Source organism: Haemaphysalis longicornis, unplaced genomic scaffold, assembly GCF_048455015.1.
Source record: "Haemaphysalis longicornis isolate Haplotype H1 unplaced genomic scaffold, Haemaphysalis longicornis Haplotype H1 scaffold_1, whole genome shotgun sequence".
In the NCBI taxonomy this organism is placed as follows: Eukaryota; Metazoa; Arthropoda; class Arachnida; order Ixodida; family Ixodidae; genus Haemaphysalis; species Haemaphysalis longicornis.
In genome coordinates, this window is record NW_027526203.1 from 198,242,131 (window position 1) to 198,267,638 (window position 25,508).

The 25,508-nt window shown below is 48.7% G+C and overlaps 1 protein-coding gene across 1 annotated transcript in view; it reads right to left on the reverse strand.

The window, feature by feature from the left end:
* LOC144141131 (bone morphogenetic protein 2-like) overlaps positions 1–25,508 on the reverse strand; it is a gene marked incomplete in the record, with an annotated part of 400,398 nt that overhangs the window by 76,934 nt on the left and 297,956 nt on the right. Inside the window, 1 exon segment of the mRNA XM_077672664.1 lies at positions 20,458–20,617. Within this exon segment, the coding sequence (XP_077528790.1) occupies positions 20,458–20,617 (160 nt within the window).

The following is a 25,508-nucleotide window of genomic DNA, read 5'->3' on the forward strand; positions in this document are numbered from 1 at the left end:
TCCCTTCCTGCTCCGCCTGCCTCCTCGTCGCTAAGGCTTTACCTTACATAATACATGCTGTTAAAACACTAGATTCAGCTGTTAAAACACTAGATTCAGCTATGCGTACAAAATCGGGGTCCCACCTTTAGCCACGGACCTAACAGGCAGCACGTTCTGTAGGTGAAAAACAGCATTTTAATAGAGATTTCCCGTGTCCACGTCTGGTTTCTGTATATGATCGTAACAGCCGACTAAAAAATCAAAAGGGTGAAATAGCGTAATATTATTTTAATGATTGCTTGTAATCGACGTTCGATCTTTCTTGTCGCCAGAAAATAATGTATAAACAGGCGCTCCATGCTGGTCTTACAACTAAGCCAGCAGGAAAGTGCAATGGGGCGAAAGATACACAGGCTAGCAACCGTGCGGGACTTAATGTCCGCAATTGGGACTTCTCACAACACGCAAATAAATCGCTCTGGACGTTCCCTGGGGCGCCATGTGTAGGAACTGCGGGCACTAATTGTTCCTCGCGAGGACGACATCCAAGGGAGAAAAGGCCGGTAGCAGCAAAAGGAAGAAAGAAAGCTAACGAGAGGAAAAGAACCTACCACGAGACCCATCGATGGCGACCATTAAAAGGAGAAATAAGAGGGGGGCGTAAAGGAAAAATATATCGGCCTCGGCGACAGAAGTACGAGCAGAAATTAAATATGCATGATACTGTAGGCGCACGTACGTTGGAAAGGGCGTGCTTGCTTTGTACGTTCTTGCCGAACGCTTTAAACGGAGAAGCGAACATAGCGAAAAAAATGACAGAATCGACGAACTCCAGAAAGCGGGTACGATGCCGTCTAATTAGCGACCTAATTAACTCGGAGCGACGATTTTTTTAAATGTTAATTACGTCCTCTGTCCACAAATCGCTGAAATCAAGACTCTATGACCCCGCATTATATTTCAAAGCACAGCAACTGTTCCGCGAGGTGTACTGTCGAGAAAAAAATGGCTCTTTGAATATCTCAGATTGAATAATTTGATTGATTGATTATGAGATTTAACGCGCCGACGCGACCAGGCAATGAGGCGCGCCGTAGTGGGGGGCTGCGGATTAATTTTTACCATCTGGGGATAATTAACGTGCGCCGAAATCTCTTACACACGGCCGTTTTCGCTTTTCGGAGATTGAATATGTGCAACTGTGACAGAGTAGGAGATGAAATCAATTTTGATTATGAATTTGATGATGACGCCGAAGTCGTACGATGGATAAAACGGGCTTTGATCATGTGAACGGGCTTTCATCACGGGGCCATTTTTAAGCCACGCCCCTCGGCGCGTATAGCCCGCCGATGCTGCAGGATAAAAACACTGGCATCTTTTTCCGCACGGATTTGTCCGGACTTTCGCCGGGACCAGCACGGTGGCAGAGAGCATTAAAGGGACCCTGCAACACCTTTTTCAACTTTTTTTGAAATCTTAAATGCTTGCACAATGTAGTCACCCAACACACCCAGTACTTACATCAGGGGGTCGCAAAGTACCTTAGCCGAAAATTACTGATCTATGTCCAACAAATAACTTGTAAGCTTGCTCAAAAGGTCTTGACGTTCTTCGACAGCTCGAATTACGTCACTCCGGCCATGTAGCAACTTTTGCCCGGTTTTCCTTCAGTTGCAGCAATGAACGCTTTTCGAAAGCAATGAAAACAGCCACAAAAACAAAGCAGAAATGCGAGGCGTATCTGGTGCGACGAGCAAATCACGCAGTGCCGCTCCATGCTGGCGATAACTATAGCTTTCGCAGTGGTTCCAGACGCGAAGGAAAGAGTGAAAGCGCTTATCGAAAGTGTTGCAGGGTCCCTTTAAGCAGCAGACACATGTGCGTCTGAGAAATCCAGTTTCATACGCGGCGAGGCAAAATATCTAGCAGGAATCAATTCTAGGAGCGGAGACGCGAGCACGGACTTGTCATTTTCCGGTCATGTGCTCGACCCTTTAAACGCGCGTGCAGAAAGCGACGCGTTTCCGCACGCGTTTTCGCTCTGTGGAAACCGGTCTGGCAGCGGTCGGGAGCACGGCTGCAGGAACTGTTTTGCAGGGGGAAAAAACGCTTGCGGAAACGCGGCGGCTCTAGTCATCGTAGCCTGGAGGCCTGCAGGGCAGTGGCAAAGCGATACTCGCGTCGCTCACTGTGCAGTGTCGTCTGCTAGTCTCTCTGTACGTGTCGGTGCGCCGCTGAGCCACATCATCCGACCCCGTTTTGCAACGTCGCATTTCCATCCGTCATCCTCATTCGTGGTGTGAATCCCGCTTAACCAACATCATCCTTCCACCCTTTTCTTCCCCCACTATGCGTGAGCAGGAGATGACTCTTTGAACTCTAAAGAGCCTTTGCCTACTGTCCTCGAGTCAATGGTTTGTCTGTACCAATCCCCGGGTCCTCTACACGGACTCACAAAATTCCATACGCAAACATTTGTGATTATTGTTGCGATCTGGACCCCCTAAAAGCAAAATGTATTGTTTTCCTCAGTTGAAGCGGTGATCGACGGCCGTTTCGCACTTCTTCCTCATCCCTCCCGCGCAGATGAAGCCAAGGGCAAGAGCAGCTGTCGCAATACGGCCAATGGACGCGCCTTCCATCATCCGACCAGAAATGAAACCGACAGGGCTGAATGGGTCAGGCTAAGACTTTGTCAGAAAACATTGACGGGAGATCAATATGATCGATGTGGTGAAGTCAGCCGAAGCAGTTCGATTCTTGTTATATGATGACTCTGACTTGACTAACTAAATTCACTTCGCCCAAACTCCCCTTCCTTATTCTCTCCCCCCTCCCCCCTTCCATCTCCCTCCATCCTCCTGCCACTCTGTCCCCCTGTCCACTTCGACGGAGGGCCTCACACAGACAACACGAAATGGCGCCCATACTGCTGCCGCAGTAAACCTTTAAGACCGGCGATGTGACTCTATGCTGCTGAAAGCGCCACATGGATGTCGAACATGGGGGAAGAGATACGCGCTTACCTCTGCTCTTAGCAGCGCCTGTTATTAACATTTGCGAACCTCCAGCGTCCGGTTAACTATAGAGCCTTAGCTGAAGTTCTGTGAGAGAACCGACCACGCACACCTATAGGTAATAAGAAGCGTCGAAGTTGTGACTCATCAGCACCCGTCCATACTTATACGCACGACCGTTGTTGCAAGATGTCTTCATAAAAAAATACATCCTTCATTGCCAGTAATTGCCCTCTCGGCTTCAAAAGAAACAGAAGGAAACTTTAACCTCTATACGGCTGCGGTGGGTGACGTACGCAATAAACATAACATTGATCACAGAGGGGCACAGTTGAGCTGCAGTATGCGGACGTGGATAAGTGCATCGACGAATCACTCCAATCAAGCTCCACATTTTCGCTATTTCTTCGGCGATGAAAAAACAGCCGATATAGACGTGTATGCGATAGGCTGGGCTGCTTGCTGTCTCCAGGAGGAAGCAGAGAGATCGAAAGGCGGTGCGCGATATCTGTCAGGTTCTCTCGGGCCTCTGCCAGAAGACCTCACGTTTCGTAAGGAAAATCGCGTTACCAGCTGCGTCGACTGCGGCAGCCCCGTTTAATTACTGCCCGTCCAGGGACAAAGAACGGGCGTGTACAAGTGCAACGTTAGCACAGCGCAGAGGTCGCGCCGGGCCACGACCACATCCCGCATCTACTGCGCCCACCCAACGGGGGAGGGAAGAGGAGCGGAGGGGGGCGGGGGCGTGTCGCGACAGCGCCGCGATGCGACCTGTAGCGAAGCGAGGGAAACACAGACAAACGCGCGACAGACACCAGAGCGGCGCTCACCGATACAGAAATACCGCTACAAGCGCACGCAGAGCGCGAAACAAGATCCGTTCGCTCGGTGGCCGTTACGGTAATTGCGCTCATCTGAGCCCCGTCGCCCGGAACAGCTGAAGCAAGTGTGTCCTTTTTGTTTCCACCACTACAGCGCTGTGTTCGCTGCGCGAATTTCCTGTGTTGTTATTCCCTCTAGATTGCGTTATGTTCTCTCATTGGCAATCGCGCGGAGTCAGCTGAGTTACACGAACAAGGAACGCTCTCTCTTGGAGCGTACTTTTTTTTGTTGATTTATTTACGTTATTTCCTTCACTTATGGGCGTAATTTGTTCTTTCGTGCGCCCACAATTGTGCTTATTGTTCTCTGTCCACGGACAATTGTGCCTTCCGAAAAAGTGTGGAGAGTGTAAGAAGGTCAAAGTCTGCGACAGTTTGTTCTTTTTGTTTTTCAGCTGCATTGCATTTGAAAGCGCAGGAAATGGATTTCCCCGGCACATGCTAACGAGGCGAAAAGAAATCAAGACGTGGGACATAAAAGCGAAACAGGGCGAGTCAATTATGCACCATGAATAAGCCAGAAGAGGAAGGTAAACAGCAAAAACCAATTTCCGCCACGGAATGAACATTGCGTTTCGAATTTTTGTTAACACACAAGATCTTCTACCCGGGAGATTTTTTTTTTTTTTTTCTTGTCGCAAATATTTCTGCAGGCTTTCTTCTACAAGAACGCGTGCGCCGCAAATATTTCTACGTGCACGGTTTTTCTCGAACCAAGAAACCTAATCTGCACAGCGTCAAAAATTTGCGAATTCTCTATCTCGAGCTCCCGAAAATAGGCGAAAATGAAAAGGCTGTCTCTGAGCGGCCCCTAATGTGGTGTCCGGAAAGCAAATCAGAGACACCTTTTTTTTTCCCGAGATGAAGCATTACCAAATCTGATTGACGCTGACATTTAATAAATCCCAACGTCTACCCACCCACTCTGCAACGTCGTGGCAATTAAAAGCAAGACAAGAAAAAAAACTAAGAGAGGTGGGAGGGCGGGGGGGTAGATGGGATTCCGATTGGCACGCTGCTAAATGGGCACCAAATCGCGCCAATAGGCACCGTATCCCGCACGCAGTCTCAGATAAGCGGCTAAGGCTCAGTTTACCGATCCCGAAAGTAGCCGGGTCACTGAAACGATTATATACGCCGGGCTAAGCCGCTTAAAGAGGATTTCTTCCGCAGTTAATTGAAGAATATCGCTTGCTGATGGATATCGCCAAAATCGGCACATTATCTTTATAATTACATAAACGAAATAATTATTTTACTTACGCTTTCTTAGGTGCAAGTATCAGGCGTCGCTTCTTCTAAATTACGAAGTTTCAAAACGCCGCACACGCACGGAAAAAAGAAATTTCTCAGGGCAATTAAATCAGCCAACGTGCTTCGAATGCGAAAGCATTACGGCTTTCCTTGGCGATACTTATCAAATACTTCTTTACTGCTACATCACGCGTGTGCCATTTTCGTCCCACGAAACTGCCATAATGAAGATTCATAGCGTCAGTTCGAGACTCCTAACGGTCCGCGGTCTGGTGAGCAATGAAGACGAAGAAAGAGACGCAAACACGGCGTAGCAAGTTTATGAACCACGCGCTATGGCAGCACGAGGGGCGGGCGCTCGTTGTCTGTCCCTGTCACGGTTTTCAAGTGCAGAGCACTTTAGGGGCTCGCCTTGTCGTCGTAGCTCGCCCCACGGCGTACCGTCGTCACGGCGTCCCACACAAGCTTCGAAAAACAAGCGTTTATATATCATAACTGCTCGAAACTCGTGAACCGCTAGCGCTTGTCATACATCTCCCCGTTGCTCAGCGCAAAGAAATACAATTGAGGCAAAATGCATGTAATTAACCTGCAGCCACGCGCTCATTTAGTTAGGAACGCTCGTTGGGTTGGTTTTTACGATAGTAAGAGGAAAGAAGTGGCAGTGCAAGAAAACAAATAGCGCGTTCCAAACTGCGCTGTGAGGCGCCGGCACGTGCGGAATGGAAACCAAGCACCAAAAAAAAAAAAAAAAAAAAAAACCGCTCGCGCTGTTTCAGACATTTCCCGCCTTCGCAAGCACTGCGAAGGCGGGAAATTTGAAATGCATTGGACAAACCTCAGGAGAGGAGTGAGACAGGGCAGCGAAGAGCGGGACGGGTGGTAGAAGTGAGCGGATAACGGCGCCACAGCCCATTATGGCGAATCATGCACTGCTCTGCACTTCCCGAAGGTTTCACGTTGAGTGGAACGGCTTTAATTTTTGAAGACAATAGTCTTTCCGGGGCTAAATACCTGAATTTGAAAGCCTTATATCTCTATCTTTTAAGGTCGCCTCATGAGGTATACAGAAAAGCTTGCAATAAAGTTGAACTAGTGGTTCGAAAAATGTGAGCGCGCTCCTCCGCGCGGGAGGAGGGTCCTGAAAAGGGGCGACGGATCGAAGAGCGTTGTGGCAAGCTGTCTGGTTTGAGGAAGGACGTCGATACATTACCGAGAGAAGCGACGCTGTTTTAATTGAGAGCACATTTGGTTTATTTTATGATAGCATGAATAAAAAAAACAACGCAATGAAAAAGGCAGAGGCAAGACGCTCTGCCACTATAGATGGCACGCGAGCAGGGCGATTGCGGGAAATTTGAACTGAATTCGGAAAATAGCCATTGCATCAACCGTGGAAGGTGCGAGAGGGGAGGGATGGCTCAGACCCCCTCAGGGAGGGAGCCTGAGGGACAGGAGGGAGGGAGAGAAGATCGAGTTGTTGCAGGCACGGCCGAAGATTTCGACGTCTTTTGCCCCAGAACAAGCAGAAACGCGGCCATTATTTTAGTTAGATGGCGATGGACGGCGCACCCCACACATCCACGAGGAACGCGCGCACGTTTTGTGTTCGTGCCACGGTTTTTGCTGGCATTAGATGACAGCGCACGGTACGATGTAAGGGCTGCGCAGCACAGTATGGCTTTCCGTGACTCGGAGTCGCCTGGGTCCGGTTGCAGGAACCCAGTTGACAGAATGACTGCGTGCGTGCGTGCGTGCGGCGATGGCGAACTCATGATTAGCTGTGCCATGTCTTCGCAAAGGCGTGTGGCTCCGCGCATAATGCATTTGCCACCCGAAAAGATCACACATTGGCAACACCAGGCGTCGATTCTGCCGAATGGTCAACCTCCATCTGTGCAACAGGTCCAAAGCAATGTGGAGCGTTATTATGCAGGTGCAAGGGACACGTTGCCAGTTCTATGCAACTACTAACGGACTCCAAAGCTGCCGCACTGTGCCTACTGCGTCATCAAGTGGGCAGCCTTTGTATTCAGATTACTTCTGCTGTTTTTTAAAGTGCTGAAGCGTAATTGTGCTTGTTATTTTGCCTTAAATTTTCTCGGGTTGACAAGTGTAAAAGCGGAAAAAGTGCCGTGCTGCCGATAATCACCTTGCATAGCCGCAATGCGATTGTGATGACGCCAGTTCGCTCATGTCGCCAACGAACATACGACCGTCTGCAGAAATCACATCCTTGGAAGAATGACTCTGTGTGAACGGAACGAGAACCACAATGTGAGCCTTTAGGCGAAAGGGGCGTTAGCGAAAACCTGGCATTGTGTCGCCGTGTCGACGACGGGGCTAGAATGCCTGGGGGTGGATGAGGGTTGCGAATCGCTTATTGGGAGTCGTTAACGTGCGTAAGGCGCTGCAAAACACCAGCTCCGTTAATGGGGCTGCTGTGGGCATCAGTGAAGCGGCACTTTTGCATACGGAGACAATATCGCTGGTGTAGTTGGGGAAATATATTTTACCGAAAACCTGAACGATTGAACGACACAAAGAAGTGGGAGGAGCGCTAGTGCGGCCGCCTGCGTTGCTGCACGTTCAATATCCGATGCTAAACATTTCATTTGGACCAATACGCAATGATATCACCCAATGCGTCTGAGCACTGAAGAGAGGGTGGTGTACATTACTTTTGAGTTAATATGCACACATTGATGACAGGCGTACATAAGAAATAAATTTCGCAATATCGGAGCGCCCGCTACCATTTATAAGCTAAAACGATTTTTTTTTAGGGGTGGGGGTGGGGGGGGGGGGGAATTTGTTCATTAGAACCTCGTTTGATTCCAACTATTTATCTGTGGCCGAACCTTATCGTTTCGCACGCTTTCCGGTCGATGTAACACCTCAAACTAAAAGAAAAAATTTGGCCAGATTCACTGGTCAAAAAGTTGGTAATTTCACACTAGTTAGTTTTAAAACCGTGAAGAATATGGAAATACAGTTACGCAGAGGTGGATTTGTATAATTGTAATCTAGAAGGCGAAAGAGGGGCAGCGATGCCTGGTAAGATAATTCCTTTTCCTGCTTGCTTCACCCCGGAAAATTTAAGTTGTCGATCACGCCGACAAACTAGCGCAAGTGAGGCCAACAATCTCTTGCGGAAGCCTTGCCTCACACTTTCGACATATTTATTGTTTCGCCATTGAAGGTTTTCAGAATCATTCGCTCACTATACGTGCATCGATCAATTCTGATACTAGGGAAACCCTGGCCGATTCCCTAACCGATAAGCCACCCCGCTAACAGCCGGCTTTTCTGCTCCGGAAGAGCTTCGCTGTTCGGCGATCAGCCGTCGCAGTATTGATTACATGCGCGACAGCGGCGTAGCTGAGGCGATTTAGGACTAAGTATCAACATCCTGTGAGAATATCCTGTAGTTTACATCCCCCACTCAAAGCTGCTTGCTAACTATTTGTTTTAAGCGTCTTCCTGTCTTCCTCTTTCTGCCGCCCTACTTCCTTTAAAGCCTTCATTCCCTCCTCCTCATCTCGGTAGAGCAGCATGTAGGCGACAACATTCCGGTAGACACCCTTTGCTTACCTATAATGGTTCTCTCTCTCTCTCTCTCTCTCTCTCGCTCTCTCTCTCTCTCTCTCTCTCTCTCTCTCTCAGAAGGTACGGAAGGAATAAAACACTCCAGTCTCTCTCTCCCAGAAGGTGCGGAAGAAAGAAAACACTCCAGTCTCTCTCTCCCAGAAGGTACGGAAGAAAGAAAACACTCCAGTCTCTCTCTCCCAAAAGGTACGGAAGAAAGAAAACACTCCAGTCTCTCTCTCCCAGAAGGTACGGAATAAAGAAAACACTCCAGAGTTAAAATATAGAGCAATATCTCACGTTTAAGCTGCTGTGCCACGCGCCAGTAAATGCGGCAGCGGCAATTCTTGCTAGATAATTACATATAATCAATAAAAGCCACGCTCTAAAATAATCCACGCTCGCTGTACCATCAACTGGTACAGAGGAGGCCAGTGAGTTTTTCTGAATTATGAGTTCCGTACTGCTCGCGGGTAATTCCAGGAATTCCCTACTACAGAAGTTTTAACTGCCTTGCCGAGACCGGATTCACATCCCCGAATGGTCGGCATAAAACTGGCAGGTGAACAACACTGGGCGCACACAGCGGACTCGTAGCTTGACAGTGGCGTTGTTATTTCCTGGTAATACTATGCCCGCTACACCCGTCAGTATCACTGCGTCGTAAAAGTTAACCATGGTGTAAGCTACGCAGAGCTCACGCTTCAAATACAGAGGTACAAAGGAATGATAAAGAAGAATGCAACTAAGAACTTTTTGCCGCCCACGCTATCTTGACCACGTTTAACGTTCGTGGCCTTCTGCGTCCATGGCCAGGAGCTGATCTTCCGTTTTAGATGCAAGTGGATGCAACGCATCTCATGCTCGCCCCTCTGTCCTTCCTGCGTCTGTCCGGCGTTGTCCGCACAGCTGCGCCTCTCCTCTCTCCGATAGCGAACACTCTCTCCCAAACAGCTGCGGGTTGGCGCAGCGCGCTCTCACTCCGTTGCTAGGCGCCGGTGGGCGGCGCTGCGCGCGCTGCGCATGTGCAGTACTCTCTCTCTCCGCGCTCTCCTCTCCTTCCGGCGCTGTGAATATAAAGCGGCATGCCGCGCTCCAACGGTCTCAGTCGACGGTCGTCCGCGTTACGCTTGCACTCTCTCGCAGTGCTCGACGATTGCACTTTACGGACCACAAGGCACTCATTCTCGTCTGCAATAAAGACCGTACCTGAGCATACGTGTACTGCATGTGCATTGCATGGTGAAAATGGAAAATTACGCCCACCTCCCCTTCGCGTGAGAATCCCTGCTATAAGCGTAATCAATACGATGGAAAACGCCAATGGAACCCCCCATGAGATGCGTTGCATCACACCAGGGTTCCCGCGAGGGGAGGTGGGCGCAATTTTTGTCAGGGGTTTACATTTTTTTCTTTTACGTTCGAGCAGTTTGGCGAACTTCTAACTGCTACAATCTAATTATTTCCGCATCTCTGCTTCACTGCAGCACACCTCTATACCTACCTGTCATTATATATGCTTAAAAGAGCCGAGTAAGTGCGCATACCACATGGCTCAAACACACTCTAAGAAAAAAGGGTGTGGCAGTTTCTCCCTTAAGGGTGGAACAGGAATGTATCATATATTTCTCCCTAAGAGGTAGAAACATTCTCCCTTTAAGAGGGAGGAGCGCGTTTCTACCCCTAGGAGTGGAGGAAGATTTCCCCCTTTCGTGAACTAATGGAGGAGTGTTCCTTCCCTGGCAGCGTCACCCAAGCAAGGCTTGTCATGCGAGAAAGGCCTAGCGAGCTGATCGGTTTGAGGATCGAGGAAGTACAAATACGTAGGTTAACGTGGTTGTGTGCGCTTAAAATGCGCTAAAATAAAAGAAATTACCTACCGAGCACCAGAACTGCGGTTAGCAAGCGATGTCGCCAATCGTATATGCGCGACTTCTTGCATTCGTCGGGCTGCGCGCTCCGCCTACGCGTTCAGGGCTTACGCGCCGCCGTAAACATAGTAGAAGTCATACCGATTGCTTCCAAAATGCCGCCTTTATTTCCGAAAGGCTCGTAACCCCGCCGTTCACCGCACTCGAGATCACAAGCATCCAGTGCGGCCGTTTGAGAACAACCATGTTGTTGTTAGTCGTCTTGCCTTGCTACAACCGATGCATCAAAACGCGGATCGTCTGCAATCTCAGCGCAAAGGCAATGCAGGCAACACGAAAAACGTATCCGTCACTGTCGCAACCATCGCAACCGTCCGAGCGAGATGACAATGCTCGCCCCCCGGCGTGCTCGAAAGCAACCGTAAACGTTTTAAAATGACCGATAGATGACGCAAAAAAAAGTAGGGGTGGGGAGGGGCAGCTACTAAGCATCACCTTGGTTTCCTTTATGGATAACGTATATTATTATAGCCAAAATCACGGAAGGACGGAAGCCGCATGTGGGCGGGCACATATTGGGAAGAAACATAGCACAACACAGCGACATACACTTCATTAATGGCACTGCCGACGCACAATACACGCAACACACAACATCGCAAGCATAATACACCACAACATAAGTACACTTTACACATGTCCGCATGATCACAAGCCACAACTAAACATTGAAACGGCCACAAAGTATTTATAACCCTGATCGCCGAGAATGCAGGTAGGAACAGTGAGATCGTTGCTTGTTTCGATACCCCACGGCAGTGCGTAAGCCTTAGGTGGGTTTTGTTAATTCATCAAATAAAACTCGTGCAATTGCAAACTTTTATTAATTTGAGGTTATGTAGGAAGCAGTAAAATAGCTCAAAGAAGAAAAAAAATTCCCCCGCATTTCCCCGAGGGGGAGAATGTGAAAGTGCGAATACACGGTTGTCGGCCCGCTTGCGGCGCTTGCGCTCGGCCCCCGCAGCCCACCGCCTCGCCGCCTTCTCTTCCATCTCTTCCATCGGGTTTGTAGTATCACGTGTACACCACGCAGTTATCAAGCCGCTATAACGCCGCTGAGTCGCCAACGCACGCCGCTGACGACGTAGTTTGAATGCGTTAAAGATATAAGGCGCGTCAACACTGATATCACCGTCGCGTCCGTGGCTTGATCGGTAGAGCGTCGCGCTGCGGCCGCAAAGTCCGCGGATCGAAACCTGGCGCCGGATGCTGTTTTTCGTTATAGAGGAGCACTGCGGACGCCGCCGCCGCCGACGCCGGCGGTGGATGGTTTGGGGTCGCTTATAAAGTGTTCACACTTAAAACGTTTCACGAAACAGTACGGGAGGTATGTCACGAAACAGTACGGGAGGTATGTTTGGGTAATGAAACTCATTGCCTCGCCTTCGCTATTTTACCGTAGAGCCGACCACTGGTCTGGCAACCATTCAGCCAAGATGTTGCTGAATGGGGGCCTCTTGTTGTTGGTAACTGATGCTTCAATATTGTGCGGTCCGTGCTCGTTGACGAAAAAAGGGGCAGTTTGCTATCATCGCTGACCTCTTTTACCCTTGGGCGTCAGTATAAAACGTCCACAAATGCAGTGGTAACGTTGAAAAGGGCGCAGGCGAGTCGCACACAGCAAGCATGCAGCGGTGCCCACAGAATGTGCTTCAAACACACGGCTGGTGAGCCGTGCGTTAGCGTGGCGGGCACATGGTAATAATAAAAAGAAAGACAGCGAGAAAACAAGCAAGCAGCACATCACATGGGAGGTGTTGGTCATAGTCGTCGTATGCGCCCGATCGGCGAAAGCCACAGTGCAACGATGGACGGTTTCGTTTTCGGCGTCGGCGCCGACAGCAGATCGCAGATTTCGGTGTTTCGTAGAGGCCGTACAGAGGGCGCTACGTGTAATTAGCTAAAGGGAGAATCTCACTGTTCCGGGGGAGAAAACCCTCGATTACCTCCTTTTTTCTACCCTTTTTTCTTAGAGTGCATTTGATATCGCTTTGCAATGACGGAATGCAAAAAAAAAAAAAAAACCGTCGTGCCTGCATTGTGTTTAATCACACAGCAGAGAGCGATTTGCGGGCCAGTCAGGCCTTGTTAATGGTTCGTTTCCCTGTTTTTTCCCCAATGAGTGGTCTTTCTGGGGCACTGTGGCGAAGGAGAAAACCTGGCGGTAGTAATTAGAGTATATGTATTGTCCCAAAAACCTGAATAGCGAATTCGTGCAACGGCCTTGTGCGATATCGTTGAATTGCAAGGATTTAGTTGATTCTGGTCGGGCGCAGCACAACTTCGTCGGACTCTGTTCTATAGCGTATAAGAAATAATTGCCTTGGATCCCTACCTGATGACGAATTTAGAGCGGCAAAGTTGTAATACTACTGGCGTTCCAATAAAGTATACGTTGGAAGAAAAAAAGACGGAGAATGTGAGAATTTTGAAGAAGTATCTGCACCGACACCCGCTATCAGATGGCCTTAAATCGGCAAATAAAAACGTGCTGTACAATGACGACCTATTCCATCCAAAAACGAACGAAGACAACTTGTCTGTGTCTGCAGAATAAGAATCTCCAGAATGAACATGCACTCTCCCCAGCGAGCGTGGAGTTTTTGGAGAAATGTACAGGGGTAAGTTGTAATAATTTCGCACCGCAAATTCCCATATTTGAAGCTTATCATAAGCAAATATTCCAGAATTTTCGCACCACCAATGAGAAGATAATTAAAACGCAACTTGCTTTCTTACTCTAAATGTGAAGCCCGATGTGTGTAAATAAAGCTTTAGACATACATGCGACTAACTATAACCACGTTAGCCCTTATTGTTATTGAATTCGGCTTAATTATACCGCTGTCCGTGTGTGCGTGTCCGTGTGAAAGTGAAAGACAGATATCAGATTATGTACCCGCATGTCTGTACACGGGAATACGTCGGCTCAATATACAAAAGTCCGCTCCCGCACATTAATATTGGGCGCCCCGCTCTACCTCTCCGACGCAATGGGGAAGAGAATGAGGCACACGATTAAATCACTCGAGTGCGGAGACGATCGTCCGTGCGTATTATTTCGTGCCTCTCCGCCGCTGCACGTTCCCCTTGTCGTCACCCGATTTTTGCGCCTTCTCGCGACACGTCAACAACGGTGTTTTTAAGTGCAAAGCCCTTTAGGGGCTCGCCTTGTCGTCGTAGCTCGCCCGCTGGACCCAACTAGAGCCACACGGCGTTCCGTCGTCGCGGCGTAACCCAGAGGCTTCTATAGCCAAGCGGTTTATATAGTCATAAGCGTTCGAAGCTCTAGAACCGCTGGCGCTCAAGAACCAACGGGGCGATGTATCTCCCCGTTGGTTAGCGCACAGAAAACTGTAGGTACATTTGAGGCAAAATACACGTAACTAACCGGCAGCGCCCGCGTTCATTTAGTCAGGAATGCTCGTTGGGTTGGTTTTGAAGCGAAAAAAAAAAAAAAGGGCAGTGCCACGCCGGCACGTGCGGGAGGAAAAGCAAACACAAAAAGTACAGAACTCCGGCTGGCGCAGTTTCAGGCAGGGGGCGCGCGAGCACTGCGAAGGCGGTAAATTTGAATTGCATTGGGTGGTAGCAGTGAGCGGATAACGGCGCTACAGCCCATTATGGCGAATAACTGCACTGCACTTCCGACAGCCTTCCCATTGAACGGAACGACTTTAATTTTTTCGCATTCATCGAGCAATGAAAGATGCGTTTGCTGTGCGCGCGTTCATGTGTTCGCCGTACGCTGCTGCTTTTAGGCCTAGTTTGCACAACAATGAGCCGAGACTAAGAGAATGGACTCTATATAAAGAAAAATACATGTTCGTTTGCCTTTCACCAACTATGACGAGGCGGACAATCATAACTGCTGCTCCAAAATGTGAAATACCTGCCGGAAAATAACACTTTCTCACTACACGGGATGCCAAAAAGAGTGCTGTCGTCGGTTGCAGCACCTAATATCTTAAGTGGTCGTGGTAGAAAGAAACTAACAAACCCTGGCAAATAACACACACGAAGAGTGAACACGTTTCAGAAAAGCACTGAATGATTTTTTCCAGCCCAGTGTCGCCCAAAACACACAAATCAAGTTTCATTTGTCACTGTTCGTCACTGTTATAAACAAAACAAGTTCAATATAGCCGCCTGCGAACACGGTGGTTGTTTAGGCCTTTCTACGTACGTGGGCAAACACGAAAGAAAGATGTTCATGAATTCTTATCGATCCGTGTTACAAATTGAATAGCGGTGTCCCATAGTCGCGCTGTATCAGTGGTTTGACCCATTTCCAAGCTGGGCGAGGCAACATAGCTTGGTGAGCGGACCGCGGGGATGTCGTGCTTGGGGCTACTTTGCCCCAAGCTCATGACCTGCCACGAACTTTTCAATAAAGCCTGGCGCACCCAGTTGCACTACTATTGTGCGTACACTGTGCCGCTGTCTGCGCCCTTCCCCTTTTAATTTGAAAACACGTTTTCTAAATTTTTTGTATTACTGTTGATCTTAATATCTCCCCGTGCTGCGCGATTTCCCTCACAGCGCCATTGCCATCGTAAGACTTTTTCATATCCCGTTCCTCACACACTTCCAGTGTTGTAAAGAAATGAATGCAATGCATCCCGCGTGGCAATGGTTACCTTTTGGAAAATGTAGTGAGACGAATGAGAAATGAAAAGTTCTAAAAAAAGAACGCAATTGAAAGGTGAGGGGGAATCTATTACGGCTTAACTATAAAGCTCCTTTTTTGCTCGATGGCCATCCGGTGACTAGCTGTTCATTCTGACTCGATGGACATTTTTAAAAAGAAAAGGGGGGGGGGGTGACATTGGAAAGTGCGAGGACATACGAGCAGGCCTTCGACCGCTATTTTTTAGCGTACAGTTACTATACTTGAGTATTTGAGTATATGATTTTTATTTCTTGGCAAAACCAAGGGGAGGCTGAGACTAAAGGCGGACGTGGCCTGAAAGAGGCCTCAGCCGCCCGATTTACAGTGTACGTAATAACAGGGCTGTTCACAAATTTAAGCATAATAACAAAATCGTAATAGAAAAATAACACAAAGCAAAATCATTACTACATTTGCTATGTATCATACAAAGCATAGGTCTAAAATCACATTACTGAACGTAGAACAAGCTCTTCAGACATTCCGCGACAGAAGTTGTCCGTTGTACACGATAGAAGTTGTCCGTGCATGATCGCCTTTCCACCCCCAGAAACAAAACGAAACGATAAATGTTCCACACGTGGTGCAAAAGGCGCGAGGGGAGAAGCGGCAACAAAAGAATCTCACACATAGCGCGACGGGAGCCTTTAGTACTCGTGGCGCTTTTGAAGGTGCCTTCCACAAGTAATCCAGGTTTTACTGCCATGAAATAATGATCACTCAACACCAGCGCACCTTCGTGCATTTTCAACAACTCATGGTTTTCCATGCGACGAGGAACCGTTACCGGACTGTAGGGAACGACAACAGATTTAGAGGTTAGCTTCTAGTCGTGCCCCCGAAAGCACTCCCCATTGAGGTGGGTATACATATGAGAAAATGCGGAGTTGCGTGAAGGGGCCATACCCTTCGCGAACCATCGTGAATACGCCGGGTGATTGATCCCTGTAGCGTAAGCCTGTCTGCCATTTTGAGCGTTTCAGCGCTGAGGACATAAAATTCTTCAGAAGTCCAATTCGAACATCCAACCACATTTCGTCCAAGCCATTATTCTCCTGATCCCTTATTGTTCCCTTTTCCGTCCACTTGATCCCCAAAGCGATGTGCAGATGCTTCCTTGGACGGCTTCCTAACGCTCTGTTTTTCTCTTCTGCGCAGATACACTGGGCAGCCATCGCCGCGACGGGCGGAAGTAAGCAGCGTAAGTTATCTTACGGTTTCGAGAAAGACGGAGCGCCTCGCATTCCCTAGTCGTTCCTTCCGCCACCGTTACCACGCTCTGGAAAATTTTATTAACGCTCAACCTCATTACTTCTTCCGGCCAGTTTAGAGATACTCCTCCGGTTTTTTCAGAGTCGTAACTCACTTAAGGCGGAAACATCTTCCAGCCTGGCATAAAGGAGCGAGAAAAAAAAGCAAAAATTAAAAACAAGCGTAAAACACATTCGAGCGTAAGCGGGATGCCAAGAGAACGGAAAGAAGAGCAGAAACGGCAGGGAAAAAAGTAAAACAAATCCAAGTTTGACGTCACAGAGAGTTCGTGATTTTAACAAGGCCATGGCGTATAGCCGACTAACGGGTATGGTGTGCCGGCAGTGGAGCGTGAGGCGGTGCGCTCAGACATATAAATGGTCGGCGGACATAAGCCGAACAACGGCAACTGAGCGGCTTAGTCCCGCATCAGTTGACATGGCTTGCGTTTTTGCCGTCCCATGCCCAAACATTGATTTTCTTCTTCTCAGCGGATTAAACTCACTCGGTATGTTTACATCGTGCGCGTTAAGCTTCGCTCTAAATCCTTCTTACAGCGAAGTAACGACGTGGACGGGGGGCGGGGGAACAATTCGATCACAGGGCCCCGGAAAGGCTGCAACATAGTATAATACCGAAAAGGTCACCCAACCGGGGCATTATTCAACCCCTGCACGTATCAGTGGACCTTGCTTGATGTTTCATGACTGATGCGCGGTCAATACAGATTGGCCGGGCTGTGTCAGTAGTCGTCATTTTCTCGTGAACTCTTTTCACTAAAGAATAAATTTTCCCCGGGAAATAGTAGTTCAATCAAGCGACCACTAGCTGTTTGATTTACGGCCATCGTTTTTTTTTCTTTCGATATTGCCCTTGACGTTTCTTTCAGAGGCCCTACACGGCACAAGGGACCATGCACGCAACCGTTCCCTTTATGGCAATTTCAAGTGCCTGCTTCGCCACGAGGCACCAAAGTGAGCCATCATTACGACCAACGGGCCACTAGAGATAATGTCAAAGCACGGTGTGCGATTTGGCTCAAACATGATCTTCCCGGTACCACTACTAAATGCAAGCACGCCGCACATTGCATTCAGCCAATTCCCCCGACCAGAATAAATTTTACATTGAAATTATATTGTCACGTGGCCAAAGACGACGCAGTTGTCTTCAAGGAAAACAAGTTTATTGGAGTGAACTTGTGCTCCCCTAACAACTCAAAGAATACACAGGCGGCGAAGCAGCAGTCAGCAAAGTGACGTACGCAAGCGAGCGTCGGCGATCGCAATACCGCGGCGTCTCCTCTACAGGCTTTTATCTTTCGGCGCGAGTGTTTCTCGAACCGTCGATTTACATCTAGAACATTGTAGATCAAAGAAGATTATTCGAGGCTAGTGAAGTTAGGACGAAACGCTCTCCGTATCAGAATGAGATAACCCGTGCGGCATAAAAATAACGAATGGAACACGCGCTTCGCTTGGGACACAGATAACGAAGCCGGGCGCGGCCCGGCACTAAAAACAAAACATAAACAAATGAACCAAATGCCTAGTTCGCGGCAATATGCTCGGCTTTTTAATTCCACAGATTTGCCCCGCTGGCAGCCTTGACTGCTCATTCGGGTGCGTCGCGGAACGATTTATTGTTCGTCGCATCCTGATAGTGACCGCTTTTCTGATAGAGGCGAAAAGCGAAAACGCCCGGGTGTGAAGATTTCGGCGCACGTTAAAGATCCCCAGGTGGTCAAAACTAATCCGGAGCCCTGCAGCACGGCGCGCCTCAACGCCTGCGTTGCGTCGGCGCGTTAAACCCCACTATCCATGAGTTATTCTCCCTTTGTTTTGTTCTTTAACGTTCTGGTATTCTCATGTGCCTTCACACAAGCAATATCGCCGCTATTGGGCCGCTTCCTTTAGGTTGCAACAGCAAAGGCATTCGGTATTCGCTTAGAGAAAATCGCAACAGAGAATGAAAAAAACACTGTCATCTGTTCCTAAAGAAAGTTGAGAGAAGAGCGAAATCTTCCTAACACCCGAACTGAGTCAAAAGTGCATCAAAACCTTCGCTGAAAATGCGTCCAATCGATCGTCAAACCTCCAAAGACCCAGATCGCCAACTAAAAACGAACCCATGCGACGATTTTTCGCGCACTAAGAGAACGCATCTAGGAATGATCCAAATGGATACCGGTACGCGTGGTTTATAAAATAATGGTGTCTTCATGATCGATGCGTGCATTGTCTTACATACAACTGTCCCTTTTCCGCGATTTTCAAGTGACCGTTTTGATACAACGGAAGCCCGGTTTCACGCACGCTCCGCGTGTCCAGAGATTTTGTCAGAGCTTTTCGGCCGACCAAACGGTCTATGGAGAAATGCGTTAGTTTTTTGACAGGATGCCATCGGTTCCAATTGGAAAGCTTTCGCTTCAAGAACGGTATCTGCTGCGGCCCAAAATGTACGTAAATCTGTTAAAATGGTGACTCTTCTATGGCACATTTCCACGAGGAAAATGAAAGTAAATACGATTTGGTCCTGTATATGCCTAAACTAGAGTTTTGATCGGCCATGTATACCTAAATGACACTTTTCAGTGCCTATTACAGGCGCCTAAAACCTTGATTTTTCGTGCCTAAAGTTCCGGTCTCTAGTTATAACCGACCGGCTGCAGGGTCCTTTTTATATCCGGTTTGCTTTTGTTACGCTGTGTGTTTACTGCTGAAACCGAAATGAGCCCGACTGATAGCGGCAATACAGCAACTGTGACGCCACACTGGCGCTCAGAAAATGTCCAGACTTGGAATAACGGTGGGGAAATAGATCAAACTGTTTTGACAAAGGTTATAAGTTTCTCGTGGGCGCAGAGCAGTGGCATATGTGTGCTATGTATCGGGGGTACTTAATTTGGACACTATAGACGTGTTTATTCGTTGAAAATGTTAAAAAGTATTTTAGATTTCGAAAAAGCTGTTTCTTGAGCGTTTGAAGTGGCCAAAAGTTCGTACAAATGCTTTCATATACTTATGCGCAACTGGCACACGTCCGAAACCCGGTCATCATTATCACAGCGAATAAATAAAAATCTAGTGACACGTACTAAAATTGGTTACCAAGGAATTCGTTAACACGAGTCTTTCTATATAAGCCTACCTTGTTTGTTTAAAATCATACAGCAGGGTGCCATATTTGTTCCTGGTATCGCGATTTCATGTTTGTGCGATTTTTTTTTTCACGCTGTCTCTGCGTACCTCCGGCTGTGAAAGTATTTCCTGGCCTGATATTTTTTTATTGATTCATGGGCGTTTGCTACTGGACGACGACGCCAAGTTATATACAGTCTAGCACGTCGACTTGCATTTTTAAACACATCACAAAAGGAAACGAAGGAAAAATTAGTACCACTTCACTCCGTGAAGGTGGAAGGTGGACGCGTACGACGAGCGAAGCGGTATTATACACGCATCACTAGTTTTATCCTAGCAGACAGGCATGAATGAAGCTGTCCGTTTGCCCCCTGTAGGAGCCCATATATTGACCCGAAGGCGTTTTTGAACATTTTGAGGGAAAACGCCCGGAAGCGTAGCCATAGAAGACTTCCCTTTAAAAGAAACCAAGCTGATCGAGCTAACTTTACGGATTACCCACCAGCATGGACGATACAAAAGGAATGGGCCTATCATTCGACGCCAGAAATATATGTAGCTCGGCTGTGACAGTGACTGTACATCCCCATCTGATGTGGTCATGTATTGCGGCCCCAGTAGAAACAAGCCCACCGAAGCCGCCTAGAACTTAATCATGGCCTGGCGCTCGGGACCCTGTGTTAGGCAGTGCATCCGGCCAAAGGATGTTCGACGTAAGAGACGTGAGGCACTGACCGAGGTTTGATGCCGGGTCTTTGATCCAGTCGACGGCGGCTGCCTTGACGTAGAAGACCTCCCAGCCGACCGAGGTGTACGTCATACGCCGCACGTCCAGTAGTCGGTGACCCTCCTCTCGCAACGGGGACGCCCCAGGCATTGCCTGGTACACGCGAACCTGCGCATAGCACCGCACAGCACACAGTCTCAGCACCACGTCAGATCTCCGAGCTAAACACGCGCGCACACACACGGTGCGCATCGTATACCCCTTGGGTAGCTTGGGCTCGTAAAACCCCCAAAATTTGAATTGTACACATGCACGCGTGCACGAGTGCACATGTACGCTCTCCCTCTTTCTCCCCCCCCCCCCCTCTCTCTCTCTCTCTCTCTCTCTCTCTCTCTCTCTCTCTCTCTCTCTCTCTCTCTCTCTCTCTCTCTCTCTATCTCTCTCTATCTCTCTCTCTCACACACACACACGCACACACGCACGCACACACACACACACACACACTCACGCAGAAAAGAAAACAGCGGAGGAGGAAAAGGTAATGCTTAAATGCCTTATCTGTCTAGGAATTTGTTAATTATCTAGGCTAGTGATAATTTCGATCTAGAATACGACGCAAGATTTCCTTGGAGCTCTCTGTATACTTTGCCTATTTGAGTGTTCGCCTCTCTCCGGCCTGAAAAAAAAAAGACATTGCACTCTCATGCGATGAAACGCGATGGGCAACCATATGCGCTAGGGGGGAATCTGGCGCTCTAAGGGGCCTCCGCCTCAGCGAGCAGGCTGCCATGGACCACGGAGAAACATTCCATCGTTGCCTGGCATGATCAATGAACAAGATCGAAAGTTGTGCGTGGCTGCAAAATACTGGAGCAGTGTCGTTCATAGTTGTTTTGCCAATACAAAGGCACAGCGCTTAGACGATTTATTCGTCACAGATTTTTAACAGCTTCATGCAATACGAACAAGGAAAAGAATTCTGCCCCTGTTGTTGCTATGGTCGCAGGAGTGGTGAGAAGCCATGTTGCAAGCCAGGCTAAGTAAGAAAGGAACACAGTCAGCTGTTATGGCGGCCACCATGGAGGCACGGCACTTGAGCGGCAATTTCGCTTCTATAGTACATATCAGCATAAAACTATATGCAGCTGCATGCACCCCCCTCCCCTTCCCCTCAGCGTCGTTCTGATGATAATTCAGTTAACCTCCTCAGCCAAGCAGGGCCAGTGCTCCCGTCTGGCACTACAGTATGCAGTAAATGGCACAGGTAGGAGAAATATGTTTCCAAATTGAAGTTGGGTACCAAAGATAAATCAAATCCCGGCAAGCCCCGTTCGTGCGACGATGGTATGATTTCGAAAAGGGCCACAAGGGCACATATAGGAGTAAGCGAAACAGGGCCGTGAAAACAATGACAGTTTCTTGCATTCTTGTGAGCGACACGGCCCCGCATGCTATACACATTAAACAACTATTCCGGAAAGAAAGGGGAGATGCTTTAGGGTGAGAGTGTAGTGCGCTTCATCCCTCTCGTGAGGCATGGGAGCGCCACTGTCGCTCAACCTAGAATTCAATTCCGATGTTGGAAAGCACGGCATTCCCGCTAGACTGGAGGCGCGCTCTTCATCGTCCCCTCCCCCCGCTGGACAGAGCCCGCACGCAGACGTACAGGGCAATCCTTCGGTAAGCAAAGGAAAAATCGTCACCAAGGTGTAGATTCAGTGACGGCTGCAAGAAAGAGAGCACCTTGTACTTGCACGAGTTGTCCCCCCCCCCCCCCCCCCCCCCCCGCCGTTATAAGTCGGTAATAAATTGTGCTAAAATCGAGGAAGACAGTATACTGCAATCGTGCACACACCCGAACAGTTTCGTAAGTGCAAGAACTGTAGAAGTCTGCAATCACACTTCTGTTCTCGTTTAGTGCTGCGCGTAGAAAAACGGTCGAAAATTGTAGTGGTGATCGCATTTACTGAAAAAAAAAAAAAAAAGATTACGCCCACAACTAGGCAGGCAAAAATATACGCTTGCTTATAGGTGCGTACAGACTCTTGCACTGGCTCTTATAGGCTCCAATTCATTTCATACAAAAAAAAACAACTGGTGCAGATGTTCAGACGCTTACGTAGTTATATGCCTAATATGTATACAAAGGGCGCAACAAAATTAAACTAGTTGGACAGCCACGTCGAGGTTTGATTATTTTCACACCGAAGGTCGACAACCGATGCGAGATTCCCTGGGCGCCGCAGGTCAAACGTGAGCGGAACTTTCGGACATCTATCACGACCCGCTGGGAGTTTTGCAACATGTTCGCCGGGTCACACACGTCGTAAATGTTTGAACAGTGCGCTGTAGCTGTTCCCCTATGGGCCTGGATCCCATTGGGTGTCCAAGGGAACGGTCTAATAGGGACATTATACGCGCTGACGAATGAGTTTGGAACTTAAACAGAGAAAATACAAGGCTTCCTGCCCAGACAAGGGAAAGCCTCTGTCGCAACGCCGAACTTTCGGTCAGTTCCTCCCACATAGTTTAGTTTTCTTGCAGGGTGTTTTTTTTTTGTTTTGTTTTGGTGCAGACAGACGTCCTGAATGAGAAAAGGCCTGATTTGAGGTTGTGTAATATCTCTCTGTGGTTGCGACAAGAAACCCGCGTGGCTCGTTTGGGTGGCGTCGGTGGCCTGAAAGCCATTCCAACTTTTCTTTCTGTTTCTCATCTGAAACTAAAGGAACAAAATGCGAACATTTAATTTGCGTAATAGTACTCGCACAGTCGGCAGCATTCATACTTGCGAGCTCTTTTATTGACCTCAAAAGAGGCTAGTGTGGCACGCTCGCAGCCTATAGTTGCACTCGGTGCGTTTCTCGCGATCGGCGCAGGCGGGAGTGCGCCTATTTTACTGCCTGAAATGCCGCCAGACCAGTGTGTTGCGAGCGATCAGGCTAATTCGACGACTAGTCCTTTTACTCGACTCTTGTTTTGTTTTTTTTTCCTGCTGATCTGTTTGACAAATGAAATTTGCACTTGAAGCTTAACAGACGCATCATTTAGCCCCCGTACTTGTGTCCGTGAAATATACGCTGGTCTTTCAAATGACGCAGACGACGAAAACTTCGTTAGCAGCCACTTCACTGGCTTCGGACAGAGCATCTGTTTTAATGCTTTCTTTTTTTGGCATCGACGATGTTTCATAAAGAACGGAGGGAAATTTTGCCTCTTTACGAATTGGTCCGCTCGATGCTGTACCCTGGATCTAGGGTGGTAGGAGAAACGCAGGGCGAAGAAAGGTGTGCAATTAAGGGAGAAGCGGGGATGTTTCTGGATACTGACTTATCGCATGCCGTTTTTTCCTGTTGTTGCTGCTGGATGGATTCTCGCTTCCGGGTGAATACCTTTTAGCAGTGTCATCGGCTACTCGTCGCTCCTTTCGATGTTCACCAGTATAGGGCCCTTCGTCGCGGTCATACTAACCTTTTTTGCCGCCTACTTGGCAATGCTCTAGCGGCTTACTCCATTTTACCCTGCGAGCCGGGGCAACGGGCCAGTCAGCCACGGAAGAACAACCACTTCCAGAGCAAGGGCGGCAGCTGCGCTAAGGCAGCGCCACCGCTGCCAGCTCGGCTTGACGTCCCCTCTCTCCGCACGCGCCTGTTGCCCTTTATTCTTCTGCCGCTCTCTGTCCGCGCGCCAATGGCGAAACATTTTTCCCGCATGCGGCAGCTACTTCTCATACAATAATTCATTTTCTAGATATGCGCGATATTTAGCACTCCGCGTCCACTATGGAGCCATTGTTAGCCCCACAGTTATTCCACGTAACATTGAAAGGGGGGAGGGCATAGACTTAACTCCACATTAGAAGGGATTCAAAGTCAACTCCACATTAGAAGGGATTCAAAGTCCGGCGCATGCTCAGGACTTTGAAAGCAAAACGGGTTGCTCGAGCAACCGGTTTTGCTTTTTCTCTTTTTCAAAACCTGAATTGATTTTTGAGTGCAATTAAAATGCGCGTGCGGTGCTTAGATTAGGTGCTCACGAAGTACCCGAGCAAAGTATTACTGCTTTACACCCATCAGATATTTTAGAACCTTGTCCACAAGATTTTTCGCTCTGATAGGTCTGGGAACTGCGTTCGAGCTTGAGTGACATCACCCAAGCCGTATCGCTGCTATTCACTGGCTCGCTTTCACTTGCAGCGATAAACCCATACCACGGCCACTTCAAATAAAATCGCAAAAACAAAATCAAAGCAGAAACTAGAAGAGGTATCGGCTGCAATGAGCAAATCAGGCAGCGCTACCCTATGCTGGGGATAACTATAGCTTCTAAGGTGCTTCTCAGGACGAAGGACCGAGTGAAAGCGCTAATGGGAAGTGTTGCAGGGAACCGACCATTTCCGGCAGTTGGAGGCTTCCCACTTAGAGGTTAAAAGGCGCCACAATGCTAGTACAGAAAGTTGCATGACGCTTTCCTTCTCTCGGAAATCATGTGTGTCGTAGCGCTCCCTTTCTGGCGACCGCAGTGTCCCTGCCCGCAATTGCGTGCCTTCCCGGGAAGCGCATCGAGCCAGTGGAGTCGCGTCGACCTGGTTCACGCAGAGGAGTATTAGCATGATACGAAGCAGCGGTACGGGTTCAGTAGCCGCGGCCACTCTATTTGCTCCCTTCCCCGCCGCCAAAGTCTCCGTGCTGAGGAGCGCGCTGCGTCCCGTGTGTGTGTCCCCAAAAGGTTCACCTGATTAATGGCTCCGCTCCACTGCGCGAGGGGAAACCTAGCCTAGCCCTCAGCTGACGCGGGGCGCGGACAGACTTTCCCCCTCTCTGGTATGTGCGCGCGGAGCACGCCGCACGCGCTTCTTTGCCGCTAACAGCGCTCTGTAGGCATCGCGCAGACGGGTTTGCTACTATGTTATGCATAATTTTAATGAAAAGATTACCAAGAAATGAGCATATTTGAAGCCTGTATTCCACCTACAATTCGGATTACAGCACTTTTTTTAGGGGTGAAGCTCCTTAGGGGCTCGGGCTGTTGGCATCTCCTGTCGTCGTCGTCGTCGTCGTCG